This window comes from Ixodes scapularis, unplaced genomic scaffold (assembly GCF_016920785.2).
Source record: "Ixodes scapularis isolate PalLabHiFi unplaced genomic scaffold, ASM1692078v2 PGA_scaffold10__122_contigs__length_95168666, whole genome shotgun sequence".
Taxonomy (NCBI): domain Eukaryota; kingdom Metazoa; phylum Arthropoda; class Arachnida; order Ixodida; family Ixodidae; genus Ixodes; species Ixodes scapularis.
In genome coordinates, this window is record NW_024609836.1 from 44,869,697 (window position 1) to 44,885,786 (window position 16,090).

General features: G+C 42.8%; 1 protein-coding gene across 1 annotated transcript in view; it reads left to right on the forward strand.

Moving 5' to 3' along the window:
- Positions 1–1,451: 1,451 nt before the first annotated feature.
- The window catches only part of LOC8050663 (two pore potassium channel protein sup-9), a 114,673-nt gene continuing 100,034 nt past the window's right edge, over positions 1,452–16,090 (forward strand). Inside the window, exon 1 of the mRNA XM_029992592.4 lies at positions 1,452–1,734. Within this exon, the coding sequence (XP_029848452.1) occupies positions 1,452–1,734 (283 nt within the window). The remainder of the gene's footprint in view (positions 1,735–16,090) is intronic.

Below are 16,090 nucleotides of genomic sequence, written 5' to 3' on the forward strand. Positions count from 1 at the left end.
AAGAGAACATGTGATAAGGCAAAATGGTAGCAGCTGACGTCAACATGTCGCATGCTCCTTAGCAAAAAAAAAAAAAAAAGATGCATAGCAGATGCTTATTTGTTTGCTAGGCTTTTATTTGTGTCGCTTTTTTTATGAACTGATGAGTTCACTGCAATATATTGTGATATATCGTAGCGTAAGTCTGGTAATGGGTGCAATTCCACAAGACACGAATGTTGTTTGATTTCATCTAGTTTATCGGAAAACCGACTTCCAGTTTTTTTACTTGGACATGGGCAAACTAGACTGCCTTCGGGGAGTGTCCTTTTTGGTGATCGAGTGGCTCCTTTCAGCATTATTTTGGCGCGCGCGCGCACTTTTAAAACCACACTCTGGAGAGAGAAAGCATGGGCTAAGCGGGAAAATATGCAAGTCTCCAAGCTTCTCAAACCTGTCATTTGAATGTTCTTTTGTGTGTATCTCCGCTTATGGGCACCTGAAATGTAAGAAATGAGTGGTGTTAAATATCATTTGAAAGCGTCGAGCTCTTCCATTGTAGGAACAGCAAACTACAATTACGAATAACTGTGTTTTTCGTGACTGTCCTCTATGATAAATAACGTCTTTCTTAAAAAAAAAAAAAAGAAAAACAAGAACAAACTTTAGCAAACTTGTTTGTGGCCAATCTTCGTAGCTTCACATTTTTTCGTTTCGAAGAGGACCAGCAGGTGCTCTCGGCCTCGGTCTTCAGAGAGCGATCCATCCAGGCATAAACGTTCATCAGAAACCGTCGGCCAGTCCGACGGAATTCCTTCATCCCACACCGGCCTCTCTGATTGCAAACCGGAGTCGGCAAGCGCGGTCACTCAGCCGTGCCAAAGCCCCGGTTTCCTGGTGTGGCGACTCAGACCAGAGCCTCACTATGACGTCACTTGATCACGTGGTGCTACGTCACGCGATGCGATCGATGGGAAGGGGCGGGTCTTCTAGAGTGCCTAGAGTCAGGACAGGAAGTAACTCAAGCCATGGAGGACGTTGGCAATGTAATGGCGGACGCCTTTTGCTCCGATCGGCTGGATGCGCGCGCGCGTGCGTTGTCGAGAGGCAGTAAAGAGACGAAGGAAGGGGGCGACGCTGGCAGACGATAGACGCTTTCGTCTCCTCCTCGCAGCTCGCGTTGCGAGACGCGGCCAATAGACCACGTGAGCGAGGCTACCAGTTCAAGGAGAGTAGCTTGGAAACACTCTGAAACCTAGGCACACTAGGGTCCTCGAGCGACGGCAGTGCCGCGAACGCGACGGCGGCGATGGGGGAGGCCAGCAGGCTGCAGGGCCGGCAGGGGAGCCGTTCCGACACCGACGGCTGGGCGACGGCGTCGGTGGAGGTCTCACGCTAGGCCTAAGCCCGTCATGCAGGGCGGCCCAAGATGTGCCGGCTCGCTGAGGTAACACTGACCGGGCCGCACTGCCATGAAGCGGCAAAACGTGCGTACCCTGTCCCTGATCGTGTGCACGTTCACGTACCTGCTCGTGGGAGCGGCCATCTTCGACGCACTCGAGTCCGACCACGAGGGAAAGATGAACAAGACGCTAACCTACATCGAGGACATGCTGGTGCGCAAATACAACATCAGCGGTGACGACCGCAAGATATGGCAGACGGTGGTCATCAAGATGGTGCCTCACCGTGCGGGCACCCAGTGGAAGTTCACCGGGGCCTTTTACTTTGCCACCACCGTGCTCACCACCATCGGTGAGTTGCTGGCCTCGTGGTCCTTGTGGGCTGGTCTGGTGGACCTACTCGCGTGGAGGATGCATCGCTCTACTTGTGCAGTTTCTAGCCTACTCGCGAATTGGTGCGGTTCATTCACCTGTTGAGCGGTCCCTGAAGAGCAACAGGGCGGTCGATGGCTGTGACGTTTGTCTGCTTAATGATTCATCTGACCATGATAGCTGGACGTGGATGCGGCTCTGCGCTAGTATGAGTCATAGGCGTACTGTAAAGGTGTGATAGAATACCTCCGATTTTATTCAAATGCTGTCTTAACCTTACCTCGTGCTGTAAGGCGACGATTCGGGAGATGGCCACGCTACGGCTATCAGAATCCATAAAAAGCTAGTAGTTCATAAAAGAAAAGGCGAAAGCCAACGTTGTCTTAGTAGCTCGCTTATTTCTTTTTTTTTTTTCGAAATTTTGTGGTTGATGTAACATACAGTGCAACCTTGAATGTGTAGTTAAATGACCACACATGAGGGGCCGAAAGGAGGCAGGGGCTTTCCGTCTAGCTTCACTAGCACAGTAGAGAAAACGACAGAGGTAGGAAAGAACGAAAGTGATACGTTGCCAATAATAAGAAATCATGCGCATAGAAATGATATGCTGTTTAACAGGTGATTTTAGACCTATCCTCGAACTGTTTATTCGCGCTGTGAAGAGCAACATATATCATATTCGTTCAATAATGAGAGCGATCCTATTTCCAAGATACATATTTTGGGCTCAGTCATACTTGGTGGTGGGATATTGGTTGGCGAGTTTTGTCTTGCACACATTGGCTACATTGATATGTCACAGAAGCCTCATAAAATATTTCTGGTTCAACAGATTTCTGATTATCCTTCAGTAAATCAACGTTTTTTATGTTTTTTTCTTCTTACCGTAATGGTTGGATTTGGGCGATTGCTTTGCGTATGGATTCGTTCGGAACTAACATCGCCGGCAGGTTAAGGATGCAGAAGTTCAACCATCCTGCACGTGTTCCCAGCCTTCCGTCGTGCTTTCGCTCTGCGTGCTCACGATGACACCGAAGTGTTATTGAATGCACGAAGCTCGCGCTGGAGGCACACGTGAACGCGCATCTTCCTGCTCGAGCTCTTAGCTTGGACCGGTGGCTCGCCGCCATTTTTTTCTCACTCTATAATATTCTTTTGCAATTTTCCTATCGATCAGATGCTGCCCGAGTTGAGTACTACAAGTGTCCTTTCCCTAAAACCGTGGTCCCTCTGCTATAAGTACCATCGTGCAAAAAACCGTCTACATGCAGACACTGTCCGTGCTTTTTCCTTGTATGACGTCACATTTGTCATAGACAAAACTGCCTGCAGAAATGTTCGAAGCATGTGTGAAGCAAACGTGCTTCGAATAGACCCCTTTCAAAAGTGTGACAACTCTGTGCGCCTCGGGCAACAGTGTGCGCGCTCTCCATGGTGAAGGAATGTTTGTTTTTTTCGGCCCGCTGGCTGTGCGTGAAAAAGTGGCATGGCAAATGAAGTAACGCGGCTGTTTCCCGCCCCCGGCTGGGAAAATAACCTTGCTAGCTAGCTTGCTGAAACCTGAAAACAAAGATGGTGAGATGATGACAAATCATGACAAATATAATTAAATCATGATGTGTCTGCAAGTCCCCACGAAACTTGCATAAAAAGATGCCCTCAAGGGGAACCTAATGCGGTGCTGTTCCAATTCTGCATGGAAGCATAAAGTAAAATGGTGTTAGTGGATGCCTCAGTAACATAAAAGAAGAGTAAAAAAAAAAAAACGCGCCTGCAAGGTAAAGATTTTTTTTTTTTCGCGCGTTTATTGTTAAAGTGTAGAAAATGTTCGTTGGACTGATACGGGAATTCGACTGCTCGTTTAGCCTCGCCAATGCTAACTGTCTACCGAGCAACACCAAATAAATGTGCGATGAAATAACAACGTAGTGTATGAAGCAACTGCAGGCAAAATTGTGAGGCTGGCCGAAAGGCAACGCATCCGTCGGGTAAAACCGACGCTCATTTGTCCGCGTCAAACGTATACCTGGCTAACAGCAATAGTAAAGAAAACTCAAAGCAGTATAATGCAGAACTAATATATTATCCTGATTAAGCAAATGCATGAGAATTTGTGAGGTTAGCCAAACGGTCGCGGCAGCGGACGGTCCGATAGCTACATATAGGTACTCCCTTCCGTCCGAATTTGTCAGTGTATCCATATTGCGTGCAGACCGGGACACAGCACTGTGTTGGCATCTTCACTGATACTCTGGGGCGCGTAAACTGTCCTTAAAGCAACACATGAAGCGCCTAAAGCTCAGTTGGCGCACAGCGAGATTGCGCCCTGCTTTCCTTCACCATGTCACGCAACTGCTGACCACCTCGCTGTTGCCATGGTTACCATGCCGAGAGACACTGTTGCCGGGTTTTCTACAAGGGGTCTATTGACGCTTCAGGCGTCTCTGAAGGCATGCTTCTTCCGGCATGCTTCTGCCGGTACGAGCAGAGTGACCACGGCACCACGCAGGACAGACGTACTCTGTCTTCTACTCACTATCCCTCGATGGATGAAAGACGACGGGCTCGCGAGGGTTCTGCAGGTGTTGCAAGAGCCGTTTTAAAAAGGGGTTGGAATAAGAACATTCGTGAACTGCAAATCAACAAATGCATTTTTATTAGAATATCTCTGACTACAAAATGCAGAAAAAAGATTAACACACTTTATTTTATTTTATTTTACAGGAAATGATCTGTATCTAGACTCTCGCTTCGGTTGAACGTAGCTTGATTTTTTAATATCAGCCATCTGCTTGCTCCTAGACTCACGCATATATATATATATATATATATATATATATATATATATATATATATATATATATATATATATATATATATATATATATATATATATATATATATATATATACACAGTGCACGAAACCGCTAATGAAAACGTGACATTGGTGTCTGTGTTGCAATTTTTTTTAGTTCATTTTCCGCCCAAGAGAAAAAGTAAGGCGAAAAAATTATGTAATTTTACCACTTCATTTTATTTTTCTTGAGCAGGACATTCCACCACGGTAGTAATCTTGATCAGGACCTTTCAGTTATGAAAAGAAAAGAAGAAAAAAAGTCTGGAGATTAGACGTGCACTATTCTTAACAATGTTTCAAAAGTACATTAAAAAAAAATTTTACGTTACACGGGTTTTATCATAAGCGCCCTTTTTTTATCTGCCATCTTTGTGATCGGGAAAGCAGACGATGAATCGGCACCTGTTCTGACCGGCATACCAGTTCACGACAAATTCACGTAACCGTACTTCGCACGCGTAGAGCAAAGAAGACGAAGAAGAAGAAAAAAAAGCGCTTTTTGTCTGTAGGTGATTTCCTAGGTCTAACGTATACGTTCAACAGTGTGCGTACAGCGTCCTGCACATCCCTCAGCCGCAGTCACACCTCGTACATCATACAGCAGGCACGGAGTTTCTCCGCAGACAAAATGGCAGAATTCTCTGCGGACACGACTCGGCCATCAATTCGAAGCACGTTTCCTTCTTACCTATGCATGCTTCGAATATGTCTGCAGAGATATTTTTAATGACTTATGTGACAGGACCCTAATACAAGGGAAGAAACGCACCTCATACAGTGTTTGTAGACTGTCCTTTGTAGGATGTATTGCGTTTAAAGGCCGACGACCAGACTCGACATTCTGCAAGGCAGAAGATCCTCCTCACCATGGGGGAGGAGGAAACAGGCAACGGTGGACAGGGTAGAAGGGGGGAGAGGAGGAAGCGAGAGAAAAGTAAAGCGCGAACTGGTCGTCGGTCTTTAAGGAAATTAAGAAAACAAGTACAAGCTTGTTGCGTTGGCCCATATGCAACATCTTCGACGACGTGTACATTTTTCGCAGGAAAAAAAGGCTGGTCTAACGGAAAGAAGAACAAATTTAAAGACTCATGTTGCCATATATCCTCCAAATAAATTATAGCGGTGGTAGCAGTGGTGTTTGACAACGCGTCATGCATTCGTACCGTGCAAGGAGGATTCCTATACCACTCCAGAGTTTTAAGCACGAAGCACCTACTCTTAATTGAATGAAACGAAATTAGAAATATTTTGTGGGGAAAATTTCTCCACACTGATTTAAGCGGGATGGATTTTTTCTCTTTCTCTCTAAGTTGAGCTACTTGGCCACGGCGAAGATCACACACGGCGTGAGACACACCGCCGATCAGCTGGTATTACGGACCATGTACGGCTACCGCCGTACAGAAAAAAAAAGGGGAGGTAAAAGAAAAAACGACGACACAGTTTGAAATTTGCGAGATACAGGACGGCACGTCTTTCCCGCGTGAAACAATAAATAACGATACATCTTTCATAGTTTCCTTCGTGAAAGGTGTGTCGTCGCGTCCGTTTCCTTGTTTTGTCCTTACAGTAACGTATCATTTCACCAAAGGTCCTCGCCTTCTGCTTAGAAACTATATACGTCGCTGGAAAATGTTAGGGAAAATACGGTTCTCTTCGCGCTTGCAGCAGACGACATGTCAGATGGAGCACCGCAAGTGCTCGGTCGATGAAAGACGGAGCTGTCGAACTTGGGATTTGCGTGGGGAATCGTGGGGATTGGGGTTTACGTGGGGAATGGTGAATACCACCTGCACGGTGCGACTACGTGAGCATGCTGTAGTTCGCCGAAAAATTTGAAGCCTTTCGTCGATAATCTACAGTTCGTTCAGTTGAAGGAAAGGTTTCGGGCTGGACCAACGCAAACTTCTCAAACTAAGCTAAACATTTTCTTTTTTGTGAGATTTGTGAGCAGAAATGTCTGTCCACATGAGCTTAGTGAGCTTAGTGAGCTTATCGAGCTTAGTGGGCTTTTGTGAGCTTAGCGAGCTTAGTGCGCAGAAATTTCCGCTTGAAGAACGGCTCATTGCGAAAATCTCTTTTTATATATTAATATTAGTGTTAAACTTACCTTCAAACAGTTTTGGAGTTCCATTGAAGCTTTGGTAGGCGTTTGAGAGGTTTTGCTGATGAAAATGTGATAATCAAAATTCATATCGTTGTCATAATGTATTTTAGTGCATATATAATCTAATGGTCTATGGAGTTGCAAACTTACGAAGACTTTCTAAAATATAAAAATAATTTTGCTAAAAAAAAACTGAAATGATTAAGGTGAACAGAAAAACTCCAGCTGTTACCTTAAGTTATCGGTCGTGTAAAGATATGCTGCCGGTGTTATGTAAAATTTTATTTCAATCTCGGATTTTCAAGAGGATGCGTGTCGGAAACTTTTTCAAGAAATTATCACTGTGTTCAGCACCTTGTTTTGATCATATTAATTGGCGTGTTAGCCGCGGCTTTGTTTTTAAGGCTACCAAACCATCCACTATCTACATTTATTATATCTTTCTCTTTCTTTTTTTCTCTACTGATGTGTTAAATAAAAAAAATTCTCGCGGAATTGTTTGGAACTGAACTATTACATAACTACGCATATGAATGATATCTTAAAGGTATAATAAGATTGCAGAATTTACGAGGTGTGTTGATGCCCTGGTAAATACCCCGGTATATATAAAAAAAAAGATTGAGCTTATATACAATCCAGAATTAATAAATTTTAATGTTATTTTTTATTGGTGTTAGAATAAATTAGCGGAAGAGGCGTCGGTGTCAAATTATGTCTTTGTTACAAACCAGTACAGTATCAACAAAAATGCATACGCACAGACAATAGGAATTTGTATGGTCACATCTGCAAAAGAAAAGAACAGACACACGACTATATTTTTTTTAAATAATGCAATACCTTTGCGTAAAAAGCAATTACTATCTACCACTTTACAAGTCTTATCCACCAGTTGACTCGCGCTGAAGAATGTTATCTCACAAAAAGTTTACCAATGCTTTTTGTTAAAAAAAAAAAAAAGATTTTTTACTCACAATTTGTGTGTTCCAATTTTGTAGCCCCATATTTAAATCCTATAACCTATTTATATTTAATTTATCCTTTGGGTACAAAGCGGTGTAATGAGAGCGACATTTTCATCACTAGTGAACATTCTCATGTTCACAAGACGCGGCACCGCGGGCCTCCATATGGCGCGGGCTGCTGCCTTTCCGCGGTGCCGCGGCTCTCCAGAGCCAAATAAATAACGTCTAAAGACAACAGAACAAACAAAATAAAAGTTAAGAATACAAAATAGTTAAACAACGGAGAATACATGGTTTGATACACTTGAACAGAAAGTTTTTTTTTTTCGTTCTTTTCTTACGAGGTTTATTCTTAAAGTAGCGTGTTCCGATTTGTATTAACTGCCTATTAACCGTTTTCTGTTTAATGGTATGCTTGATTAAAATTGAGATGATCAAATTGACAAATACTATAGTGATTTGTTATTTTTTTGTAGCCACAAATTTGTTGATATTTATCGACAGAATTGCGAGTTACGGTTTTAGTGCCCGTGCTGTTGCTGCCTCGTACAATATCTTCAAATACAGAAAATACTTGCCTGCCAAACTAGTTCTTTGAAGTTCTAACGTAAATCACTGACTGATGTATGTCTAATATTTACATCCAGTAAAAAAAATTCTGCAGCAATGAATACATTCGGAATTGTTCCTATTGATAATTTGATCATCTGCTATGACCATGATTTATTCAGGCTGATGCAAGTGTGTCGTGTTTGTGTTTTGAAATTGGGATGTTAGCCCCGCATGGGGGCCTGGTATCTCCGCTGTAGATGAGAAATTTTGCCAGTGCAGTATCCCTGCTAACCTGGGATCGTGAACGTGAATCACGCAGTAGGGACACGAGACAGCACGTCGCTACTATGCTCATCTAGATCAAATCGGGCGAGGCTGGGGATTGAACCCCGAATCCCTGGGTTCTGCCAGCGCGAGCTTTCACTCCATATACTCCGAGCTGTCGTGTGATGACAAACTCGTTCACCAAATCCCCCCTCCCCCCCCTTTCAGCTTGATGGCTTAATGTTTATTCTCATTGTATTATGTACCGTCTAAAATTAAAAAAAAAAAACGCCATACATTCATTTAGTTTGAAATCATTCGGATGCACATTGTCACCAATTCATTGTTAAAACTTGAAAAACTTTTTAATTTTTTTATCATGCAGTGCATTCCGAGATGGTTTCCTCATATTGGCTTTACTCTACGCAAAAAATTTAGGTTCAGGTACCTCTCCGTTCTAGCACGTTGTTTCCATCGCACCCTTGGTACTTTTAACCAAGGGCACAAACGACACCTTCATAAGCTACAAGTGTCTCTAGTTTGGCTTCGTAAAAATTATTTTAATAATTTTCTAGCCTGCTGCAAATATAAAAATATAATTATAATAAAAAAGCGACTCCCGTGTGTATGGCGCAATTAATTTTATTCCTAAAATTGGTTCACCCCCCCTTCTCCATTCCTCCCTATTTTCGGACATAACTAGCTGGCAGGTCCTTATCTGACCCGACAGGTGTTTCCCGGAGTCTTGACCTCCGATTTATAGTACACCCGCATCATAATACGCTACAATTTAAAGGAATCGCTATCGGACAACTTGTGTCATACACGACTTACCCCAAAAGACAGGTAGGCTCATTCACAAACCCATATCCAATTTATGACCGAGAAAGCGTGGAAGCTTCTGTATACGTATGTATTTTGAGGATCGAGATATTATTAGTATGGTAGAAATTCGCATGCAATATGAAGGGTTCAACGTTTTCGGTTTAAACAGATAAGAAACAATAAAAGCATGCCGAATTTGTTCTTTAGAATTCGGTTTGAATCTAAAAAGGTCAGTATTTTACACCCGATATTGCAGCTATTTTGTGTGTGTGTGTGGGGGGGGGGGGGTGGGGGTTGTTAACTCATTGCAGATTTGTTATGGGGCTGGTAGCTTATTATGGGGCTCTCACTTTCTAAAGTCAGGGGAGGATTTAGCTGCAAACACGCAATGTTTGGGCTTGCTTTCTTGGTTAAATCTCTGTTCTCGTTGGGGATCGGTTATCGTGCTCCGAGTTCAGTGTGATTTAAAGAAGTGATTTAAATTGTTCCTTGTCAAAAATGTTTCATAACTTGCCAATGCATAGAGGCAGTTTCAAGATTTGTCAGAGTTCAAAACTGCCTTCTGTACATGTTACTTTGACAACTGGTGTAGACATTTTTTTTTTAATCTGTCTTTTAATATTTCTGGCGAAATTACCTATTTTTTGAATTTTCAAATTTCTTAGGAACTCACTGACCTAAACACATGCATTTTTGACCAGACTCTAATTGTATACATTGCTGAGTGCTTATAAAAGAACAGGTGTAATAGAATACATATAATCGAAGAAAAAAAAAACGCAACATTTTTTGCCGTAAAATATACTTTCCAATGCATACAGAATATTGGATTTTAAAATAAAAACCAACAAATGTACGCCAAATTAAAAAAAAAAGAAAAACCGAATTCATTGAACTTTAATTATATGGCCACAGAGAGCTAAAGAAAGGCAGAGTACCGACAATCTTATTCTTCACGAAGCAAAACATGTGACATTAAAAGGCCACACCCCGCGTTTCTTTAGTTGTTGGCGACTACAGCCTCACGCTCTCTCTCTCTCTCAGCCGTCTTGTGTTCTGATCCTTTGCCAACACAAAACAAAACAGGCCAAAAAAAAGCTGTGTATTAAGTGTTTTTTTTTTTCGTTTTTTCGTTTTCCGATTGCCTTATGTAATCCGTACTCATACTTCGTTTCAGTTTAAGCCGAGACGCAGCCGATGCTACAATCCTGAACATGTGGCCCTGAACACCGCTTGCACTGCGCGAGAGCACGTGGCTGGCAGGGGCACTGAAAGCCAGGAGCTCGCGCCTGTAGCATCTGCTGTGTCTGAACTTAAGCTAAAACGAAGTATAGGAAGTCTCAAATAAAGTTTCGATAAGCGATTCGGGCATATAAAAAACCCTACCAAAAATGCAAAAACCTAACCTAACCTAACCTAACCTAACCTAACCTAACCTAGCCTAACCTAACCAATGACAGCGAAAGTGGCATCGTCATCCCTGGCGATCAAACTTGGCACGGTTTAATGGGCATAATTTGAGAACACACCCCCTTAACAGAGTGGGTATATCTAGAAACAAAACTGAGGCAATACATTTATTTTTCTAAAATGGTTGGACTGTCTTAGAGAAACAGCAGCAACAAACGCGGTTAAGTGTTTCCCGCACTCAAATTCACAATCATTTACGAAGGTGAACTGACGCCATATTGTTCGCACACATTTGTCACAAGTTAAGGTGTGTGTTGCATTTGAGAAAATGAGTCCATACTCCTTTCTCTAAGCATATAGCTGAAAACGCGCAGCAGGCACTATATCTCTTTTATGAGCGTTTAGACTGTCCCAGACGAACAACCACAACAGCCATAGTTGGATGTTCAAACGCAACTATACTGCGCAACAGCCTGCCACTTGCTAAAATGCACGAAGAAGAACAGGCGCCACCTTCTCATGGCAGCAGCGAGATCGGGGAACTCTCCTCGAGAATGAATCGTTACACGAAGTGGCAGCTTGGCGAAGCTCGCTTATCGGAGTAGGTCCGCGGACAAGGCAGGAAATTGAAGTCGGATCTGTCTGGCGCAACAGATGTACCTCAACCCCTCCGGGCACCAAGGGCAACCGTAGAGCCGCGTGCAGACCGGGGCTAATGTTGGTCGGAAAGTGTCTGGTTGCCCCCCTGACATCAGTCGTGGTTATGGCCACGACGTCGTTTTTGCGCCTACTTCTGTGCCACGAAAGAAAGCGATAAGCATGAAAAACAAGTAGAAGACCGCATCGGAGGCTCCAGATGCAGATGAATAGTTGCGCGAGCTTGCAAGAGGATGTTATCTACCCAGTGTAACGAAGATGGTCAAGCGCCTAGTGACTTGTATTCAGTAGGGAAGGGAATGGTATAAACCGACTCGCTGTTTACAAACAAATAATTTCTTAATGGCCCACAGCGCGCAGCAGCTATGGGCACTACGCATGCGCAGAAACCGGATAAAGGTGAAGTGGAGCTTCTGTGCGTGTGCCGTAGAGACGACAGTGGATCTCACGCTGTAAAACGAGCCCCGAAAATTTGGCACCTGCACGTTGAAAGCTCAAGCTTTCATCAAATGTGAATTGAGGTAGTGGAGTTTGCCCGGTAAAATTTCAAACCGTAAGTCTCTACATGTAAAAAAAAAATGAGACCAACAAAGCTGCCAACGCCAACGGCGGACGGGTTCGCAGACGACCGAGTTAGCGATGAATCTAACGTGTGGCGCCATCTCCCGAAACACGCGTTAAGTAGTCAACAAAGAGCGACGTCTGCTCGTTGCGGCTAGTAAACCGGAAGACCCGTAAGAACCTGCCAAAGAGTGTACTGTCAGTTTGATTCTACAGATCATAGGTATAGCCCTGCGGCAGGATGTCGGATGTCCCGACGTGTGTATTCTCGCAATATTTAGACCGAAATTTTGAGCATCCGCGCTTTCTGTGTATTTTGATGAGGTTCTCACATAAGCCTGTTCAAGTTCAAAGACAAATTGAATCCAAAATATGTAATAAAAGATCGGCACGCTGCGAAGCCTGTCCTCTTCTTTCCTTGTGCACATCGAAAGGGAGGGCATTCAAGCATAAAGAAGATGGATGGACTTGAAATAAGACAGACTTAATCGATCAACCACGGGAAAAAAAAAAATGCTGGCAGCGCCGATTTGGTGTGACTGCTTTTTGAGCTGAATTTGCTTTCTTCGCTCCTTTGGCCGCTTTCCTCACTTCATTATTTAACAAAAAATTTAAAAAAAGAATAAATAAATAAATCGCAGAAAGAAAAGAAAGAAACGAAAGTGAATTTCTGCAAACGCGATTTTCATATGGTCCGTGCAGTTAAACTATACAACTTTTTAGGTTTACGAATATCTCCTTTTCCTTTAAGCATTTGTTTTTACTCGTATTTAACGGTATAATATATATCACACTATAATTACTTTTGTGTCGAAGCCAAGTGTTGGAACTATGTAGTACTCACGGTAGTATAAACGTATATAGCTCGGCCATGGCTGTAAAGCGAGCCGCGTAAGCAGGCACCCGACAGAATGTAACGAGTTTTCATTTTCCTCAAAGTCATATATTAGTGGCGCGTGTTTTTCTTTTTTTTCTATCTGGTGGAATTGCAAGGCGCTTATTCGTTCCCGTGAAAAAATGAAAACATCTTTGACATTTTAGAAAGGCGGACGCCGACGCAAGATGACCAAGTGGCGCCGAGATTAATATTTAGAGTGCCTAGAGAGTTTGACGCAGTACGTCATAGTTGAGAACCATGTACATTACGGTGGCGGTCATTCAGGCTTAAAATAATCAGGCGTAACCTAATTTTCCGCAAGAGTTAATCATCCACGCTAGGTAAACTTCGGAGACAATGACAACAACAACAAAAAAGACTCCATGGCTTAGATATTTTAATTAATGCAACAGAGGGGCGATAGTACATCGTAGGGTTTTTAATGAGCAGAATTTAACGCAGATTGCTTTTACGCCAGGATTTAGCGAGGAAACTGTAATGTCACGTCCCGTGGCCACATGTCGACACGTCACGTGTGACATATCGCTTCTCGTGGCAAGGGCTAGTCAAACCAACAGTTTCGCTCCGTTGCTCATCTTTGTAAGTCAATCAATACACGTTTTACTAGTTTGTAAAATCAAGGCCGTTTGATGGATATTATCTAGCCCTGATGGGAAAGGGATAATGGGAGATTCGGGTCATCGTCCTTTGAATGGCACGTTGCACCACCTGTGGGACTCTGTCGTCTGTGTCGACGTCCGTCGTTGTAAATATCAAGCACGTTCTCTTTTTTTCACAGAAACGTAGATATACGACCTCAAATTTCGCAGGGTAACATAAATTTCGGTTACGCGGCTCCATCTCCGCATTAAGCTTTCATCAGATTGCCGGTACTTCGGCCGGGTTTCAAACACGCCAACCCAGCACGCGCAAGCCTGCGCTCTGCCTAGGAACCATCATGGTGTCAACTACGGAGAGCAAATAAAAATACGAAATCCCGACAACACGAGGCCTCGAACACAATCCCGGGTCCGCCAATATGCACCCTGTTGCATGTTACGTTGATGTCGTGCGGTGATGCAGGAAACAAGTTTTCCGGCACATTTAATTCAGCATTGTGGGCTTCACGGGAAAGTTGCACAACTTTTTATGACGCCTAATAAAATTTAAAAAAAAAACGAGTTTCAGCGCGTGGTTACCTGCTGACATCGGTGCCTAAATGGCAACTTGAGATTAGCAGAAAAATCACGGGTTGTCAGTAGCTTCTAACGTAAAAGAGGACGATTCCGATTTTGAGCCCTCGTGGGTTTAACATAGAGGTAAGTAGCGTACAGCATAACCACAAGCTTCTAGCGAGAAAAACAAAATATGGCACAGCAACTCAGGGCGCAAACGAAGTACTGGATATCACTATAGACGTAACACAACTCGAAAGGTGTAGCCCAAAACAACCCAATGCCGTTTGAACACGGGACATTACAACTCATTTCCAAAACGCCGCTTGCATTTGAACCCATCAACCCATTTCGAAAACGCCCTGTACATTTAAACCATTTTCGTACTAGTAGACTTCTGAATTTTCGTCTGAACACCCTTCTTGTTTTAAAAAGAAAGTTGGATTTGCATTTGTTTTCTATTTTAATGCATTCCAAAAACATGTCTCATTCAAACACCTGTCCACATGCATTTTTCAACAAGTTCTTGGAGAAAGTCCTTCAAATACGCTTGTGCGGAACAGACTTTGCGCAATAAGAAGAACCTCTTATGGGTGAATTAGACATGGAAGGGAGGGCTGCGATTAAAACTTTATTTATTATTATTTTTTTACATTTTTAGACATACAATTGAAATGCTCAAAGTGCATTTCAGCAGTATGCCTGGAAGAAGGAAGGCTGTTTTGAGAAGGGCTGAAATGAGTTCACCAAGGCTGATAGCCTCTCGTCAACGGCAACATGACAAGTGTCAAAGCGTAAAGAATGTTTCAGGAAAGGGCGATGTGATTAAAGTCACGAATACATGAAATAAGATATGAACGACTGGACGGAAACAGAACTTCTTTCATTTAGCAACAACATAGATTACACAAAACAAAAAGCACGTCCCAAAGGTTCCAACGCTCTCGAAAGGGGAAATAAAAATTTGCTGAAGGAAAGTTGAATTTACTAGAAATTTTAGTTTACAAAGCACTAGCGTCATGGCAAGGTATCGGTAATCTAGTCGTTTCTGGTGTTGGGAATTCGACCTCTGTTTTTATCAGTCATAATGAAGGTGCTGAAACATTATTGTTGACAAACGACAAACATTGCAAATGATTCATTGATTTTTCTCCCAAAACTGTTGTGCCCGCACAGTATTCTAGTATCTGAGAAATCTGGGGTTCAGTCATCGCACGTGCGTCTGTGAACGACGATTGGATGAGAAAACTCATTTGAAGCTTTTGATGTTTCCAAGTTGTGTTCTCTAAGTCAATGGTCGATGATTATTATTGATAAAAGTTGAAATAAAGTGTTTTTTTTTCTGGGCCGGGTTGAAATGGGGGGCGGCAAAGGAAAGGTTACCGGAGAAAAGCTCACCGGAGATAAGCTCACCAGAGAAAAGCTCACCGCCAAACTGTCCGATGCTGAGAATGACGGATGCGAAGAAAATCTCACCTACACGAATCTAACAATCGAGCGTTGACTCAGGTGACATATTCGTTCACTCAGCTGAAGTATGATGGGATGCCTTATGCGCATACGGTCATTATGCACTTCATTAGCAGAATATATAAATATTTTTAAATATCAAAACGTCCTGTAACACGTCAGGCGTTGCCAAACGAAATTAGAATAAATAATTTCGATAAAACGTCAATTAAATCTAAAAAGAAATACCGGGGGGAAACATAACCAGTGAAGAGGGCTGCAGCTCGAGTAGTTTCTGGATATTAATTTATGAAATTACTTTTTATGTGGTATACCGACACCGAATTTCCAAATCTCCACACTTCACCATTTGTTTAATACGCAGTGGTTTTCATTCTTACCTTATTCGAACGCAAAAGAAAAAAGGTCGTATTTCCTCTATCCCGGCTACGTCATACTCTCACGCGAAATGGGTTAACATAGAAGCGGAACGAGGGCTACAGTCAGCATGGTAAATGAAAATCAAGATGACTTAAATCCAGATTTAAATCAAACTGGTTTTACCGGGATGATTTCAATAGAACCTTATCCGCAGAAATAATCCCAAGATATTTCTTTTTACTTTCCTGTGTT